At 42.7% G+C, this 19,272-nt stretch overlaps 2 protein-coding genes across 3 annotated transcripts in view; both read right to left on the bottom strand.

Moving 5' to 3' along the window:
* LOC118413152 (vesicular glutamate transporter 1-like) overlaps positions 1-2,630 on the bottom strand; it is a 50,375-nt gene extending 47,745 nt beyond the window's left edge. Inside the window, exons 1-2 of one of the 2 annotated variants that reach the window (XM_035816346.1) lie at positions 2,613-2,630; positions 1,603-2,024 (exon numbers count right to left, since the gene is read on the bottom strand). In XM_035816346.1, the coding sequence (XP_035672239.1) occupies positions 1,603-1,697 (95 nt within the window). In that variant the 5' untranslated portion in view covers positions 1,698-2,024; positions 2,613-2,630. Of the gene's footprint in view, positions 1-1,602; positions 2,145-2,612 lie in introns of those variants that run through there. The other variant, XM_035816345.1, reaches the window with a different exon arrangement.
* LOC118413142 (protocadherin gamma-A5-like) lies at positions 1,804-19,256 on the bottom strand. The gene is made up of 7 exons (XM_035816327.1): positions 19,250-19,256; positions 18,621-18,773; positions 18,191-18,452; positions 17,251-17,420; positions 15,540-16,993; positions 15,093-15,273; positions 1,804-2,024 (listed from the first exon to the last, which is right to left on the bottom strand). Exons 1-7 carry the CDS (start codon positions 19,254-19,256, stop codon positions 1,804-1,806), a joined length of 2,448 nt encoding a protein of 815 aa, XP_035672220.1.
* Between the last annotated feature and the right edge of the window lie 16 nt (positions 19,257-19,272).

Here is a 19,272-nt window from a genome sequence, read left to right as displayed (position 1 = left end):
TTAAAGTGAACACCCCAAGTTTACTGCTCTTCATGTACTTTGCCGAAGATGATCAACAGTTTCTTCTCCCTGAAGTTCAATTTATTCAAGTTATTTAGCGCGCACAGCCAGGACTGCCAGACTAGTATGTGGCTATTTAGATACAGAGGGCTAGGCTAGCTGACAGACACAGTTCAAATGGAATTTGACAAGGGCAGAATCACAATCAATAGCAATATTCCAAACCCATAAAAACTATTGTATATGGATGATATAGAATAGGGTCCATAGCGAAATTTCACATTCATACAGACCTTACATCGGCCACGAGGTGTCACAAGTATCCTATCAATCCTGTTCACAGTACTAACTGTGACAAAGTCTGCCGATATACTCAATTTGAGGCCTACGCATGAGCAGACGCCTTTACCTGTAACCGTCAGACAAGCGTTCCGCTCCCAAACGCAATTTCTCGCCTCTCCCCAGCCGTGAAAACGCAATCCCTGCCCCCTTTGTCGGGCTCCGTACACGGACTTGTTGCCGACAATGCGCGGGTAAGTGTGTGTGACGGGCTTGCCGCCAGCGCTTGATCTCAATTCGCCGTCTCCAGCTAGCTAGCACTAGCTACAACGCTTCCACAGTAAAGGAGTCACAGCATTACCAACCCAGCGGCACAGCTAGCGCAGCTGTGGTGACTGGATGTAGGCAGGTTAGAGGTAATGCCGTAATGACGGCGGCAATACACGCAGCAGATTGCTATTTAATTACGTGGAAAGCCCGGTCTATACACATTGTTGCCTAACATCATTAACAGCCCATTCGTCTTGCATCTCTGGTGCGGTGCGGCTGTGGATGACTGTTGTGTGGGGAGAGGAGACGCACACTCTCACTCACACTCACACTCACACACACACCTTCATGCAGTGCATTCCTCCACCTTTCTCCCCGAGCTCGCTAATAAAGGCTCACCTTTGTCAACCTTGCGTGGCAACCAACAATGGCGACTATGTCTAGTGTTTCTCGGGGACATTAAAAATTTATGGCGCTCATCTAGGCTATTTTTGCACGGACAGGTGGAATAGACACTGACGCTCTCAATGCATTCCACACCCCACGGGTTTTTTTTCTCCTTTCTTCTCTTCCCTACACCTGATACTTGTCGCTGCCCTGCTGGCTGTTCCATTAGAGGCTCGCCCTGACGTGGGGCCATAGATAAAGTGACCAGTTAAGGCGCCCCATGTTTATACTATACGTCAATTACGTTTATCAAGTGAACAGGGCGTCCAGCGGCGCCCGGAGTAAGTTACGGCCGGGGAATATACATACATGCCGAGTTGGAACACAACTAATAACGTCGACTAAGGTACGGCCTGCGAAGTCGCTACAGTAGTGCGCTACACAGGTGCGCACGGCTTCAGAAGGGAAAAGAATAAGACACCTGCCATTTCTGATCAAGCCAGACAGCTCAGTCGACTCTGTCCTAAAGCCTAGCTGGATCCTTGTTTTATACATAGATTAAACAATGGTTCAAACCATGTCCGAAACCTAATTGGACGTTAAATGAAGGGAAGAAGCCCGGGTTAAGGTAGAAGTTGTGTGTGTGTGTGAAGATGTGGTACTCACTTTGTAATCGGCGACTTGACTTTTGCGATGGGGTCTTTCTCGCTCCATGGGGTCAGCACCTTCTCCTTCAGCGAGTCGAAGCCTCCGAACGGCATGGCGTACTCCGTCCTCTCCTCCCGGTCCGAGACTGCTGTAATGGAAAACTCAGGACTCCTCGGACTGATGGAACGCTGGCGTTCGGGGAACTGCGGGCCGCGAGGTTCAGGCCCGCTCGGCTAGACGGACAGTCATGGTCTCACACTGCGCTCTGCTCGGAGGCGAGTTACACAAACTTGCCACGGTGGCGCCCAGGAAACCTGAGTGTGCAGCAGGGCGCGATCCTGCCTTCTTCCTCCGCCACACCTCCGTATCAGAGAAGAAGACAATGTTCGACCCGACTCGACTTGTCCGGTCGGATCTTTCCGTAGGCACGTCCTGGTCGACTGTGGGCGAGAGAGAAGAGAGAGAGAAAAAAAGCGTGAACACTTAGCCCGGTCTCGTCACACATTAGCTAATTGAATTTACATCAAGCCCTCTCCGAATTATTTATTTGATGACGCCTGGCATAAATATTGCAACTCTGTTTATCATATCCGGAAGGGACGGCCCGCTCGGGAGGAGCGCATGCGCAGGAGGAGCTCCGGCGCTTGCCGAGGCTTTTAGGAGAGAGCAACATGTCTCTGTGGACCGCGGGCTGAACGGGATTCCACCAATAGACGCCTCGACACGCCATTAATGAAAGTCGAGGGAAAGTCGGTCCGCGGAACGCGCCTTCATCTCTGACTACTGAAACATGTGCCCTGTCCCATCTCCGCTTTGATTTAGATATTAATCTGACTGATGAAGGATAAGCAGGCTTCACAGACCGTGTACACGTCTCACGGAGCGTGCACTGACACTGTTTTCCCGTTCGTGGGCAATCTTTCTTGTAGTGTAGATCAAAAAGGTCTGAAATTTCTCGCCTGTGCTGGAGGAGGTGACCTGATTCTCCTCCCTGGCCGCTTGGGAGGAGGGGTGAGGGATTTTTTTACCTGAGCACAAATTAGGCCACTGCAGAGGGCGCGGTGTGGCGCAGGACGCCTATTGCCAGGTGAACAACAAGTGCGAGGTGGCGGGGGTAATTTCACCCTGAGGAAACTTCCGCACGCCCGGCATGGCTAAGAGCAATCCGCCTTCTGGCGTTTCCTGCCTTCTCTCACACACACACCTCTAGAGGGACGGGCGGGGAGAAACATAATGGCGCACACGCGCCCGGCATTACTTCTTTATGATTTGTTTGTTTTGCTTAATAACCAGTAAATTACCTGGGCGTGGAGACTGTCACTCGGCCTATCATCTCTCAATTAGCAAGGCGCATTATAGATTGTTCGACTTTTGTTGGACGTGCGATAGAAACGTCTGTGACAAGTCCATAAGCTTTTCGTAATTATCTCCATCAAAAATGGAGTTATAGTTTGGGGTGTGTATGTTTGTCTGTCTGTCTGTCTGTCTGTCTGTGTTTCCGAATTTTTGAAGTCAGAATAACTCAAGAACCTCTAGATGGATTACAGTGATCTTTAGTATGTATCCTGTAGTCTTTTGCCGCAACAATACAGGAATGCGAAGGTGTTTTGTTTTAAATGACCTCGACACTTGAGTTTGCAGATGAACCATTAAAGAGATTTAATGATTTCCAGAACACCTGGTGTCTTAATTAAGAATATGTCACGCATTTTAGAATCAAATTTGGGGCCTTACAGCCGATTTCTATGCCAGTATATACGTGAGTCAGAATTGTTGGTGTGTTACCACCGGGATGATCCGGGATGCCTGTGTGTCCCTCCCCTGTAGCTGCAGTGAGTCATCAATAATGCAGGTGTACTGGCCATACAACACCCATGGCGTCCCTGGGGACGGCATTCTCACGTTATAGCCGCCTGTCAGGTGTGTTCCCATCGCTGTATGATGAATATCCCCTTATAAAGTCGCCATTCTCGGTGCGCAGGTATTAATATTATTGTTATTACCAACGCGAGCCGACGGTACGGGAATGGCCGACGGGAGGGCGCTCGGTCCCGACCCATGTTCGCCTAAACGCTCGGTAATTGCCGGGTAGGTCCGGAGGCCCTCGTTTACTGTCAATTTGGGGTGCGTTTTCATCGATTAGAATAATTGCCCCGTGCCCCGAGATAAACGTCTCAATTTCAAAGTGTGTCAACTTTTCCATACAGCGCGCATTTTCTCGGTAGATCTATGTAAACCCGCAGAACATGCTACTTTTGCTTCATCTTGGTACAAGTCGCCATTTTGTTCTTTTTATCCACAACGTTAACGGCGCAGTGTTTCTGGCTTAAGTGGATAGACCTTATGCAACAACATGCACCACACACAGCGAGCAACATACAAAACCGCGTGACTTCTCAGTTAGACTGAACTATCATGATACGTTACCTTAAGGACCAGCCGAACCTTGTGAGCTCGAAGACGAGGCGTCTCCCTCAAGATGCAAGGATGGTCTTGAGAGAGTCTTGTGGATGTTCGGCTGTTGTTTTTGCGGAGACGGCGGCAGGTTCAACCAAGGTCTCGGCGCAGAGCCGAACTCGGAAACCTTATGCAGGGCAGTGCTCGGTCGTCAGGGACCTTGGATTTGCACAATTTTCAAATTACAGCCCGACGCCCCGAATACATTCGACGTGGGTAAAAATCGAAGGGGAAATTTCCTCAGGGACTCGTCGTTGCATGCATTTCTCGCGCGGGAACCAAGGCGACGGCACGCCGCTATCGGGCGGGTTGCTAACTCGCCTGAATTATAAAAGTGATGTTTTAACCCGTTAGAGACAAAGTCCCGATTCTATGAATAGACATGATATGACCCCAAATTCTGTCTCTATACCTCTTGATATATCAAGTGCTTGTTGTAACCAAACCTTTGCGGATTAGGATAAAGAAAACAAGTTTTCCTGCCACCCAATGATTTCGGCAAGTCCTATCAGGCTGATATAGCCATTAATTTTAATCCACCGTTCCCATCAATGTCTAACCCCACTACGTTGATCTATATTTAATTCTTTAGGAACCTCTTTATGAGAATGAACCTGCCACCCAGACCGCGGAAATGCCGGCCATGTTATCCGCATATTTCTGCCTTGTCGTACCATTCCGTACGGCGAAGAATGCACAGACTTTGACGACTCGGAAGATAAGATAAGCGCTATGGGGATTTTCTGTACACAACTCTTTTTTGTGAGGCGGTATCATCTGGATATGGGAGCGCCCTGCACTTGATGGTGCTGCCGTGCCAAACTGTAAAGGTAATGCCGATAATGTGTATTTTGTGGAGGTTAATTTTGTTTCATTTTAATAACCAAGCTCACCCAAATCTAACAACGTTTTGTTATATGATTTTGAGTCGTTAGTGTTTAACTTGTTTTGAATTAATCAGAAAAGTTATTACTTCTATGTTCGATTATGTGCGTTTTTTATGTTATATAATTACTGTTAACTTGTAGGGCACCATTGGAAGGGTCTACCCTACAAGATTGATAAATAAAATAGATAAATTTAAGTAGCAAAGACACCACAAACAGTACGGTCACGTCATCTACTTATTTGTAGCAAAAGATATTCCAACAAGGTTGGAATGATTTTAAACTTTCCTTAATTTGCTTTAATTTCTACATTAATTCGGGTCGACAGTTCATGTCATATTCCGTAAGTGGTAAACTTGTCCCAACGCCAGATTAAGGTGGACTTTCACTGCACTTGGGGCACCACCGGTGCGGTACTGCGGGGTTCGCTCACTGCGGCACTGATTTGTTATTTTCGCGATTTTTAACACGTAATACGTTAAAGTATGACTTATAAGACAAAAAAAAAAAATAAAGAAAAAAACGGAAGAGAATTATGCTTTATCTCTAAAATTCGCCCCAAGTGCAGTGAGAGTCCACCTTTAGCGGGTTGATAACCACGGTACTAGCGCGGGGGTCGGTCAGCTGTTATCGTCATCACGACACGAGCCAACGTGTTGCTGAGACTCGGCAGGGCTCCGAGCACTCACAATAACAGCCTCGGTACGGTCGTGTTTCTCGTCACAAATTAGTAATAATGCCATAAAAGTACTATTAGAGAAGAAGCTTCAATCTCTACCAGATTCCTGACTCACGGCCGAATAGTGATAAGGAACTTTTGCCAAGTTAGGAATAAAAGCCTAGTAGGAGTTAATTGGCCATGGCCTAGGAGTGAACTTACCGGCCGGCGGATAGCTGAAAATTGCAAAAGACTGACTGAGATCCTTTTTTTTTAAATTTAACTGACTCGTATGCTCGGAGACGTAAGGAAATCATGGTGGAAAAAGTACAAATCTGTAGTCATCTTATTGACTCGGTATCGGTGCTATATTTTCTGGATTGTTTTCGAAGGGGCAAGACGACTTAAGAGTATCAACACATGCAGACATACAGCACCTAATCATGCCTTCTATCAATATTGTATGACTTAGATGTATGTGTGAATTGATAGATTAATGTAACTTACCAGAAGTCGCAACAATTTGCTTTTAAACTGTGTCTGATAAACTTATTGTGCAACAAACTTTGACTTGACTTGTATTCACCCCCAGTGCGCATTAATGCCCGCCCGCCCTCCCTCCCGCCCCATTCCGGAAGTTTAAGAGTGACAAAGACCTTAATAACTCACCCCACTTTGGTACTCCTCAGCGCTCGTGTCTCCACTTGACTCACTGACCTAACAAACTGGCAACTGTACTTAGGGTGGACCCCGCCGCTTTGTTTCTCTGACACAAGAGTCAAAGTCACGTTTTGTCTCGCGAGACTTGAACAGAGAGTTAAGAGAATGGCATGCTGAGATAACGGTCCAGGAGAAATTTGATAAGTTCTCGGCAAACAGCCATTAGCGTGGTGTGCCGCTGTGTTTAAGTGGTTTTGAGGAACAGAAGTTATCTGCCAAGTGACCTTGAGCACGGAGCGCGTGACCTTTCACACAAACTCTGCACAAAACGAGTGGATACTGGGAACGAGATTGGGATGGCAGCATACAGTCCCAGTCCTAATATGGTAATATGGAAAGGGAGCCATTTACAGGGGCACGAAAAGGAATGACGTGCAAGTTTTTAGAAAGATGATAATCGAAGTTTAATATTTAATTGGATATTCATTAATTAGAATAAATGTAAACTATACTTTCTTCATACAGTCCATACATAATAAAAACACATCATGTACATACATGATTACAATTCGCACAAATCATGACTTATAAGGAAAGAACAACGTATTGAATAGAACTAAAAACTACAACTTTTTTGCATGTTTACCTCAATATTTATTCGCACACACAAATCATTGAATCTGCCACAAGTGCTCTAAATTGTGCAATTTAAAATCAATATCAACCTTACAAAGCACTTAGCCAAACCTGGTACTGACGAGTTTAATCTACACTCGGGTACGGTCTTAATCTGTTTATTGATAGTTGATGATACGATGAAAAGAATCTGAACGTTAACGTTAGATACGTTTGATTAGTCTTTGGTGTAAATCACACGCATGTCGACGTCATCCGCATCTGAGATCTTGTTCCTCTTTCGGTATTTCTATTCCTTAGAACTCCATTCATTTTTTTGTAGCTCAACTGTTTGTGCAAGTTGCCATGTATTGTATGTACTTCAACATGTCGCACAATAAAATCATTTTTCTTCTTCTTCTTTTTCTATATGTTAATTGAATCAATGATTCACCCTGTAAATCGCCTCATTCACTCATTCATCCGGCCATTCAATCCTCCACCAAGCTATTATCATTATATAGATTTTTTTATTCGGCTGAAAAAAATAACTGATGATCCGAAAATTTCTCTTGTAAATCAGAATTGATACTATAACGTCAACTCTTATGCTTCCTTTAGTACCCTACACCAGTAGCTAAGCCCGCCAAAAGGTGTTATTGAAATTTTTCAAGAACACCGAGATATCTGCAGTGTGCATAACCTCACATGAGGATAGATTATGCTACATTAGTAGATCTCTTTTTGTTCATCTATATCTATACTCATGTCCAGTTACGAAAGCCTCCAAGCAGACGTGTCAACTGGATGAAAACAGAAAACACTTTTGCCAAATAGGGACAAATACGAGTAAGTTGCCATTGGTTTTCAGTCTGTCTTTTGCAGTCTATCCAGCTATCTGCCGTTCACTCCTAGGCCAATTAACTCCTAGTAGAATTTCATTATTAACTTGGCTAAAGTTCCCTATTACTATTCGGCCAAACCAGAGTCATGTAAAGACTACAGTTACGATCTTAGCCTTTATGCGGAAAAACTGTTTCATAGTTCCCCTTACGCGACCCCCCGGCGCGTCCCCAGGACGTCAGCAGGCATAAAGTTTACACCACCAGCGCCAATTTATACCCAATAAACACAACATGCGCGCTCGTGAGGCACCTGCGAGGAGCCGACAAATTACTCCGGCAGGAGAGAGTTATAGCGGGCATTCCCCGCCTGCAGCGTCACCCTGGGGACGAGACCCAGGCTGGCGGAACCGCACCGACTCTCCTCCGTTGTCATGGTTACGGTAAGGTAGTGGCTCAGTCAACTGTCAAAGAACGTCAGACGCGGCTGTCAATCACAGACAGCGGTGCTCCCCGGGGAAATCACTCACCAACATAAATTGACCGTTAGTCTGACAGACGTAAATTCGAATGGATATTTGAACAGTTTCGCTTCTTGATGTATCCCCGGATTTATTTGTGAATATCACCGTGAAGAATTCGTCTTTACCTGTCACCACGGCTGTAAGCCACTGGAAAATACTGCGACAATTTAAAGTTGTTGTTTTTATATCGAAGTTGTAGTTCGCACATCTTCAGAACACCGGCGTAACGTCAGTTGTATAGTTACAAATAAACTGAAATATGACTTATATTTTTTCTATGAAAGTCGAAAAAATCAGAAACATAAGCTTCTAGCTATTTATTTTATTTATTTTTACTGACCAGTTCGGCTAGAAGTTTATTTTCATCTTTCCAAAGAGTTTTGATATTCTGTGACTTTGTCGACGCATCCATATTCTGACGACAAGTTTTCTAGGGTTGGTACGTCACTGATCTCAATAAAGAGACTCTTTTTACACAACCATTGCTTTATTCTCACCAACGATTTGGAGACCGTTTACAGCGACATGTAGTGCTGATCAACCTGATGTGCTCATCTCAAATCGCCGCCTCATCACACGTAATGAAACTAGATATTACCTAATATCCAGCGCAAATATTCATAATAAAAGTCTAGCAGGTATAAGATGATGACATTGAGGAAATAAATGTTAGGCATGACACACAAATATAGTCATCGACGCTCGCTCAAACACGGCTTTAGTGGATTATAAACATGTACGCAAGTCATCAGTGCGTTTTACGTTCATACCTTCAACCGTTAAAGGTATGACTTGTGATATCTGAAGCGCAAATATTTATGTATAAGATCAAATTAAGGATATCAAGTCATCGCAGCAAGTAATCACATTGCAAATCCATCCGTGTGGTATGATTATCTTTAATGTACTATCAAATTAAACGTATGGTGTGCTCCACTTAGAAATTTAAATTTAGTAAGTTGAATTAAAAAAATGTTATTTTCTACTAAGGAAATACTAGGTTTAAATAATCATATCTATAGCAGTGACAATTAGTAATAATTGTTTCATCGCAGTGACACATCTGCAGAGGTAATACTTTGAAGTATCTTAAGTAATGCTTTTAAGTACTTGTAAAAAGTGTTCCATCACGATCCTTCGCAAAATAACAATTCACAAAAGTACAAGAATCAACCAGTTAATCAGTGTAGTCTGTCTTGTTTTAGTACAATGTTATAATCCACGCAAGTTATATATCATAGATATATAGTAGGACAAATATTAGCTTTACGTAGACCATTAAAACGACAACATGTAGGTAGTAAGCTGTTAACATTCACGCCATAAAGTCTCATTGGTGACTAGAAACACCCGGTAAAACCTGGTACATCCGACACGACCTAGTGATCACAGTAATGAGACGATATATCAGCTGGCCGTGTACGCACAATGACATGCGGCTGAGACAGGAGAACAGGCCACTATTGTTTGTTTGATACCCTCTTTCCACTAGGACGGCGCTCTCGCCGCGCTCTCTCTGCGACCTAAAGCTTGACAAATCTATTATCGAATTATATAGAAAAGAAACGAAACTTTTTACGCTTTGTCCGTTTTGTTGTCTTCCCAGTCACACTTTTACCTTTCGTATAACATACCCAATGTGAAAGCGAAGGTTATACATATTCTAATTAGGTCGCAGAGAGAGCACAGTGCGATCGCCATCTAGTGGAAAGGGGGCCTCAACAGATGTGTTTGCAAGTACCTTTGTCTTCTACAATTTTTGAAATGTAGACATTTGCTTGTGTTGAATCATTGACTCATCATAACATGTCAAAAATAGTTTGTTTGGCAATTCGTTTCCTTACCAAAAGTTTCCACTGACATTTTGTACCAATTATGGAATGTTCCGGGTCGCAATTTTCTTCAATAATTCAATCAACTAACTTTGGACGAAGTTTTAACCTTGTAAAAATTAGTTTTCACATAATCATTCAGGTCGATACATTCATTACATACCGTTAGTGGCAGAGTAATGTGTTTAATTGTATACATAATGCCAGAACATCATAGGATTCTCCCTTTTCAGCCGTTTCGACGAACCTTGAGAAGTTGTACGTATCAAGTCAAAGCCATAAACTCTGTATTAAAATGTTAGATTTTGTATTCATGGTTCTGCAATGTGCATCTAAATGTTTTATATGATATGTTTTACGTAATAATCAATAGGGGCCGAGGCACATGAGATTAGTTCTATGTAGAAGTCACTAAACATTATTAAGGCGATCTTTCCACTGGACGGCGACCGGACAGCGACCAAAATTAGATTTGTGCCACCCTTGATTTCAACAAGCAAGATATAGATATGCATTAAAAGACAACAAAACATACAAGTGTTAATGAATTGATCTTTATCTACAGACTTCATCGAGCGATCCGTGAAATCTTTGATTTCTCGTCGATTGTACCATGGTTGCAGTCTCCCGTGGTCTGATCAGTTGGTCCAGACTACCAATAATGTATGGTTGTGCAGTTGTGTATGAAGGGAGAGATAATTTCTCCAGCATTGCACGTCATCGTTGACGTAGCTGCACGACTCGGTGAGTGGAAACCTGATAGCGGTCTTCAGGTCCAGTAGACACGCACGTGTCCAGATCATTGGGTTGTTGACGTAAGCTTCGATATCATTGGTGACTGTTATGGTGTCATTTATTACGTTTCTCCATCTTCCCAATTTTCTTCCCAGAAATGTATCTTCATCAGGAGTGCAGGCTCTCGTGAGAAGTTTTCTGAGAAATATGATCTTGCTTACTTTTGGTCCAGGTTTGATAATCATCTAACTTTATCTAACCGTCTTTTCAGCTATCAATTCACTGACGTTAACTTTATTGCAAATACATGCCCTATTGCTAATTGCACGTACATGTAACATGACATATGAAATATAGTGATGAAAATACAATAGATACAATGCGGTCCATTCTAAAACATAGATCGAGTTAGCTTTGTTGACTGTTAGGTTTGACGTCTGCTTTTGAGGCAATGGGAGAGGAATTTTTCCTTATTATTATTAATATAACAGTCCTATCATCACGAATTTGTTTTTAAGCTATTTTCTTCGGTGACCATTTACAAACTACATAGCTGCGTGTTCCAACCTTTTATAGATATCGAGATCCCTGGTCCTTTTGCACGTAACAGGGCGATGTAAGTCGGCAGGTATAATAAGCTTGAACGCCATGGCCTGAACAGAACTACGCGCGAAGATGACTTTTCCCAGAGTACGACGTCAGCAGCCGCGTGAGATTTGGCTATCACGTGACTCCATGGCCATTCTCATCGCCATCCGTGATGTCCTCTGGAAGTCATCAACCAGCCGGAGATGTGAGAAGGAGGATCACGTGGATGTGCCAGGTGTTAGCTGTGCTTAGTTCTTCCATCTAGGATAAATCTGTCTCGGGGCCAAATCTAAAATCAAAATAACTTTAGAGGTGTGAGCCTCAAAACTATGATGATTCTTTAGAATGGCACACCAGTTTCTACAATGAAAAAAGAACTTTACAAAGCACTCATTCTTTTGGTCGAAGACGGTTTGTAAATACGGAGGTTTACAAGGCTTAGTGATTGATGCAAAATTTATCAAATCTTGATAAAACCATGAAACTTGGTATAAACGTTTTTATACAACAATAGTATCAATTCAATGGGTGGACCCAATAGTGACCTGTTTTTTTACATGGATACGGCTGCAAGGTAACATTTTACTTGACAACAAGTACGTAAACCTTTGCAGAAATTGGGTATTGTGCTAACCAGACAAATTTCTTCAGAAGTTAGAATGTTTGCTGTATATAATATCCTGAAATCGCATTTTGAAATCGCATTTTGTATTTACTTGTTAGAGTAACAGAAAAAGAAAACGGAGTCTATTTCGCTGAGTGGTTCTATTGGCCGGTGTAGACTGATGAAAGCTCCATGCTTTGTATGAAAACAAATTTTGCACACGAGTCATAAACAGGTACTACGGTACTCATTATCATATATGAAACCTATGCCACGCTGCTATACTTTTATACAATTGATAAGCAATACATCTGGAGCTATGCTATCACTATATCTATTAAACAATGATTTCAACTGAGCACAATGCTCCATTGAAATTCTTGAAAGTTTGGTAACATCTCCAGAAAGAGAGCCCTTGATACCGAACACTGCCTTCTTGCAGCTGTGAAGAGATCGTGATTTCTCAGTGAGGATACAGGGAGATGATATCAGGGATTTTGTTTATGCTCTTCGTAAATTATTCACGATGGTCGTCATCGGGAAATTCTCAGGGGACGATGAGAGGAAGCTAATCGGTAGGAATGACTTTATCTGCCGCCGGCTATAGAGCCAGGGTGACCCCGAGTTCGGTACACGAGAATGACATGATGGATCTTTGAAGACGGTCTTTAAACAGTTCTAAAATAATACTATAGGCTAAGATTTAAAAACAAAAAAACTTACTAGCACAGCTTGAGATATCTTGAACGACCTCTTGCGAACTCTGACTACAGCTGCATATGTTTCAAAGCATATTGGCCGCATTTTCATGACCACATTTAATGGTATTTTATACAGGTGTTTGTGTACTGGGTGATATTACTGAGAAAGGCAAATATGGCATTGTACATCTTTGGCATGCTAGCACTGTGTGAACATCACGCACGTGCAAAACACGACCACACGGTTAAACGTCAAGCATGCGTTTTGTGTGTGACGAGTTCGTGTATCCGTTAGGGGGCGCCGTTATACATAGTGTCCATTCGCACAGAGGGGCGTTAGATTTCACAATGAAGACAACTTTTTTGGGTCAAATTGTTTTTATTCGCACGCTCGCCTCAGTTTTCTGGCGTAAACATGCCCCCTGGTTGTTTTCTGTGGCCCCACAGGGTATGTTACATTTATTTTCGTCTGTGTACCCGGCCAGAAATATCAAGCTCTACACATGTGGATTGGGACAAGGTGTTTAATGTCCTTATACCTGGGTTACTCTGTTATCTTGGTTATCCCTCTGGACTATGTGGAGTATATTTAAGTCAGATCAAGTTTCTCGGTCAGCTGTGATATACGTTCTCCGGCCTAAACTATTCTATAGAGTTTATACAATCATACAATCATCATCATACAAACTTATGATTATATAATTGTGAATAAATGAAGACCTACATTAGGGATACGACTTTTTCTGCATTGCGTAAGTATATGAGACTTGTCGATATTCTCCTGGGGCAAACTGCCACTGAGTGTGTTAAAAGCTATAATCTGAATATCTTGTAAATAAATCCAAAGGTAAATACAAATAACAACTGAATTTGTCTGTCGTTTATTTTGCACCAAAAGAATACACCATAGAACAGCAATACTTCTACGTTAAGATATCCACTTAGATTTAACATTGACAAGTTACGTTGTTACGTAACTCCAATCAAATATTACTTAAAATAACGATATACTACGAGGTGTATAAATTTGAAAATTCTGTGATTTTGTTGCAAAATTCCAAGAAAATCATCAATTTTGATACAATGTGAAACAATGGCACGCTAAATTACTCCTAGTTATGCATTAAAACTGATGAAAAGTACAGTATCAGTTCTACACTACGTGTTGTTGAATTTAACTTGCATAAATTGTCTGTTACACACTTGGATTATAGCTCTCATTAAGCAGCCAACCAGCAGTCATGCATGCACAATGGTGTACTAAAGTAATCAACAGGAAAACGCTCTTTTTTGCGCATCATTAAGTATCAAAAAGTACCAGTTAACTTTTCTCCATGCTCATAAATGGCCCTGTTGTGGTGATTGCACATGTTTCTGGTGAAGTAACTTATTCGTGGTGTGAAATTTTCTGTCTTTTAGGGCTCCATGTAATATCATTGTTGTTGATATTATTTCCTTGCTTTCTTTATCATCGATGGTTCTTTTCTTCACTTGTGTGTCAAAGTTGCTTGCATTTTTTTTGGTGTGGTAGTTATCATTTGCATTAGTAATGACAAAACTTCGTCAGAGACAAAAAACAAATAAAGCCGTACAACTTAAGTAAACAAAAACCAAAAAGCACATCTCAGAAATCACAATGATAGACAATCACTCTCAATCGCTGAACAACTGAACACAATCAAAAGCCCCAAGTAAGGGGCCATATTCAACATTTACCTTGAACTAAAAAGCACTTTCCATATAAGAACCATGCGTCGCCGTGTAACGTTGTTGCCGTCGCCGCGACACCCTGCTTGTTGCCCTTTGTTTCTTTTTCTGCTTTCTATTCTGCTGTATCACTATGATAGTAGTCGCTATCAGAAAGATCCCTAGGATAACGCCCAATATATAAAGCCACTGGAAATCAAACCCCTGTGAAGTTCCTGGAATCTCGTTTACTGTAAGAAAATGAAAATGATAATAACAGAAAAATTATTTTAAGTCAGTGAACTGAAAATTACTTTTCATAAACGTATCGCACATAATGCTCAGTTTGTATCAGGGACAAGTATTCTGTGAATGAATCGAGGCATTTATTATTTCATGACGTCATTATACTGCATACAGAAAGCCAAATTCTTTCACTGGATAATTGTTTGAACAATTTTCTGCTCATTCGTATATATGATATGTGATGGCACAACATAGAATCCTGTTTAACGGCACAACTCAGGATTTATAGGAAAGTGAAGATTGACATTGTGTTTTACACATACCGTTATGTTACCATTTCGTGAAAGTTCACTTACAATATGGTACTGAGGCATCAGAGTATTCAGGAAACGTTACCTGTATACGTACTGATAAACATATAAACCTGTGTACTGAATTCGAATGATATGGTACAACATCAGAGGCTAACATACCTTTCTGGTCAAGCCCCGTCACTCTCGTCCCTCCCACTTGCAGCCCGTTTGTTGAAGCTTGCCTTAGCATACTCGTGGCGACGTCGTCAAAACCTTCCCCGCCATTATGAAGTAGCTGCAAATCGGCGACCGTGCTCCCTTCCCTGAGCATGAAAACAATCTCGATTGTAGCATGTTGTAGCTATAGAAATATGTGAATTGAAGTAAACTTCTGATGTCTGTAAAGGTTTTGTTTTAAGGAGAACAATGCATTATGTTTACCTGAACCCTGCGACGACAACACCAACAAATCTCGATTCGTTCCTAAAAACGGACGCCATCTGAAAAAAGTACAAGTCAAGTTGTTACAACATCGTAATATTTTCTGACAGAAATAGAAATTACATATATGTGACAAGATGATTTTTTCATTTCCAAAACTGTTGTGTCTGAAATTGTTAAACTTACTGCAGTTGATATGTCTGATGAAAGCCTCCTGTGCTTCTCCGACGTGGGAGAAGCAAGATCTTCATCCCATACCATGTCCAGAATCATTTCGATGCCGACATTCCTCAGAAGGAATGTTGTTGTTGTTGTTGTGACGCTTTGATCTGGTTGTTCTACGGTGTTTGCTGGTGAAGTTGCAGCTGTGGGCTGTGGCGTTGACGTGATGGTCGTCTGTGATGCGGTGATGCCTGATGGGTCTCCATCTGTCGTAGTCGACAAGAGTGTCGGTTCGGGTATTGTTGTGCATGTACTGTCCACAGCTGTCACAGTTACTGTGACAGGGGATGAACAGGCGGCTTGACCAGGTACAGGCATTAGAGATGGTGTGACAGGCTGTTGTACTTCGGTTGAAGAAATCTGCTGTGGCTTGGAGGTCACTTGTGATGGTGCCAGGGGCGTCGACGTTAAACGGCCTGGAGATGGTATTGTCGGGGTGGAGAACGTGGGATGGCGCGTTGATGTTTGAGGTATTGACGGGTAAAGTAGCTGCGTTGATGCATCGAATGACGTGGAAGATGTATGAGCAGAATTGAACAAGGTACTAGTATCCGTCACTGTGAAACTCGGTGCGTTTACACCTGTAGATGACATTACCGGTTCTGGTTCGGGCATGCTATCCACAACAATCACAGTTACGGTGATACGGGATGAACAGGGGATGACTGCTTGATCACTAGCCACAATAACGAATGTGTACTTCCCCGGCGTAATGCCATCACTAAAGGTTACCGTACCGGTTGACTCGTTAACAGAATATCGACGGCTGTTTTCCTCTCCTAGTATTGAGAACGTAACTTTGCCGTTCACGCCGCTATCTCTGTCAGTAGCCGTGATGTTAAATGACTGACCGGGGCGAAGCGTGCGCTGGATGGTTGTGGCGTCGTCTTGGAATGTCGGACAGTTATCGTTCATGTCCAGCACAGTCACCGCAACGGTCGCTGAGGCAGACATGGAAGGAACACCTTTGTCTCTTGCAATAACAACAAGAGATATTGTCTTCTCAGTCAGTGTTTCGTAATCAATAGTAGTGAGTGTGAAAATTTCACCTGTCTCACTATCAACAAGGAACATCTCCGCTGAACTACCGGGTGAAATAGAATACGTGATGCAGCCGTTACGTCCTGTATCGGCATCGTCTGCAGAAACTGTGGTAACCTTTGTTCCGATCGGTACATTCTCACGAATACTGACGGCGAATGTCTCGTTTGTAAACACTGGGGCATTTTCATTGGGAGCGCTAAACTGGTCGCAGGATAGCCCGTCATACCCGCTAGTGCATTCACACGTGTTTGGCAAGAGGCATACACCATTTGAAGAGCAGTCGTTGACACCACTGCAGTTTGCAATCGAGCAGGACGGTCCGCTCCAGGATTCGTAACATCGGCACTCATCATAGCTGACACATTCCCCATGACCTGGGCGAAAGAAGAAAAAAAACAAATCTGTGTATTTGGACCAAACATTGATTTGTACGTCTGGCATGAATCATTTGAAAAATCCTTCAAATTAGTTTCCTGTCATTTGTAGTAAGTAGCAGATCAACGTGACGCTAAATGATTACATGTATGCCCAATATTTTTAAGTCTTATTAAGAAGTCACACTCATGTCAAAATTTACGACTTAAGGTTAAACTATCGTTACAAAGATATCTTACAAAGAAAGAATGTATACCTGAGCAGAAGTCCATTGCTTTACACGAGAAATTGGCGCAGCTTGCCCCTGTGAAACCGGCGTCACACGAGCAGAGGTTCGGCTCCACACACTGTCCGTTCCCGGAACACTCGTTAACATCGGGGCACGAGACGTCACTGCAGTTGGCCCCGGTAAAACCTATGAAACACCTAAAGTACGGGATGTTTGAATAATGAATATCGACAAATCATTATTAATATGGACAAAATAAGATAAAATCATTTTATCAGGTTGGCAGATCATGGGATATCTGAGTTTTCTTTCAAACGATCAGTTGCTGACGTTTCCATGTCTGTCAGACATCTTCCTCAAGCTTCTAACTGGAGTTTTGCTTCTCGCCGCTATATGTAGTAAATATTAAGTTTGTATCCTCCCTCGCTGGGGTTGACTTCAATATCCGGACTGCTTCTTTAATACACCGGATACGTTGCATTAATTTGTATTGCATCATTTCAACAGGTACCTTTTACAAGTACTTTCACCACAATAACCAATGTCAGCCGTTATTTTCTCTTACTATAATTCAATTGTCCGACACTGTTCATGTACATCAGACGCTCCCACTTACATATTTTCTGTCATCATGTATCATGTTTTGTCCAGTGGTTCCGTTAATATAAGACAGTATGCTTGAGTGCGGCACCACTTTGTACTGTATGTCCTTTTCGTTGTAATAAACAAAAGTGATGAATGGGGACGACGAGGGAGTAAACAAACTTAGCCACTTTTGGGATAGTGTTCTCGCCGCAAAAGCGCTACCAATACAAAGCGCTACATAAAGCGGCGGGAAGCAGAACTCCAGTTAGAAGCTTTGAGAAAGATGCATATGTCTGAAAGACATCGATATCGAAACGTCAGCAGGTGAGAATAACTGGTAACGGAAAACTCCAATATCTACCCTTTCATTATCTTCAATTACCTGCATGAAACATTCGACTGTCCGTCTCCAGGTGTGATGACGCAGAGTCCCTGTCCATTACAGTCATCCAACTCGGTGCAGTTCAACGTCAGGCTGCAATTCTGTCCCCTGAACCCGCTGTAACACTCACAGACGTCCGGTCCTACACATTCACCCCGCCCGGAACAGTCGCTCACGCCGCTACAGTCGGGAAGCGCACAGCTAACGCCCGTCCAGCCCCGGTTACACTCACATATATCATACTCAACACATGTGCCATGACCTAAAATCAGACAAGAACCATGAGTGATACAGGAAAATATAGATGATCATTATCATAAATTCCAACATTTGGTACATACACCTCTCTGTCAACATTACTAAGCGTGTTAGTTTCACAAAGCTTTGACAATGCATGCACTTCTGACAATAATGGTTAAAGACGGCTTACCTGAACAATAGTCCAGATCTTTGCAGGTCGGTTTGGAACAGCTCTCCCCTCCCCAGCCGTGATCACACAGACAGGTGTCCCAGTCCACACAGACCCCCCGCGTGGAGCAGTTGGCCACGGCAAGGCAAGTTGGTTGTATACTGCAATCAATACCTTCCGAACAGGAGAATGACACATTGACGTTAAGAACAAGACAACAATGAGAATGATGATTATTAGCACCGATCAATCGTAATTCTCTATAGTGTGACGCGAGAAGAACTGTGCAGAACGTATGCCAGCTCCCTCTGGAAATCCCCAATCTGCAGAAACTGGCTCCCACCATGCCGTGGGGAGATCTCAGGTAGAGAGACTCGGTCTAGTAACAGGCTCCAGACTCTGAAAGCGAATACTACTCGTTTCAAGAGAAGTCCGATTAACTATATGGTTTCCTTGCTAAACGATGACTCTGTATGAATAGTTTATTTAATTGCTTAATGGCGTTATTCAGTGAAATTCTTCTTTTAATGATGACATGCTGTAAACATTTTTAACAGATTTTATCCCAATTGTAATGTGAATGTGCCTATCAATTCAGCCTTAGGGCTGCTATCTGGGTCATGTATATATGAATTGTTGTTTGAATAAACCAGTCATCATCATCATCAATTCA

The sequence above is a fragment of the Branchiostoma floridae genome, chromosome 4, assembly GCF_000003815.2.
Source record: "Branchiostoma floridae strain S238N-H82 chromosome 4, Bfl_VNyyK, whole genome shotgun sequence".
Classification (NCBI taxonomy): domain Eukaryota; kingdom Metazoa; phylum Chordata; class Leptocardii; order Amphioxiformes; family Branchiostomatidae; genus Branchiostoma; species Branchiostoma floridae.
Note: the sequence above shows the minus strand (reverse complement) of the source record. Positions and strands in the feature narration are given on the sequence as shown.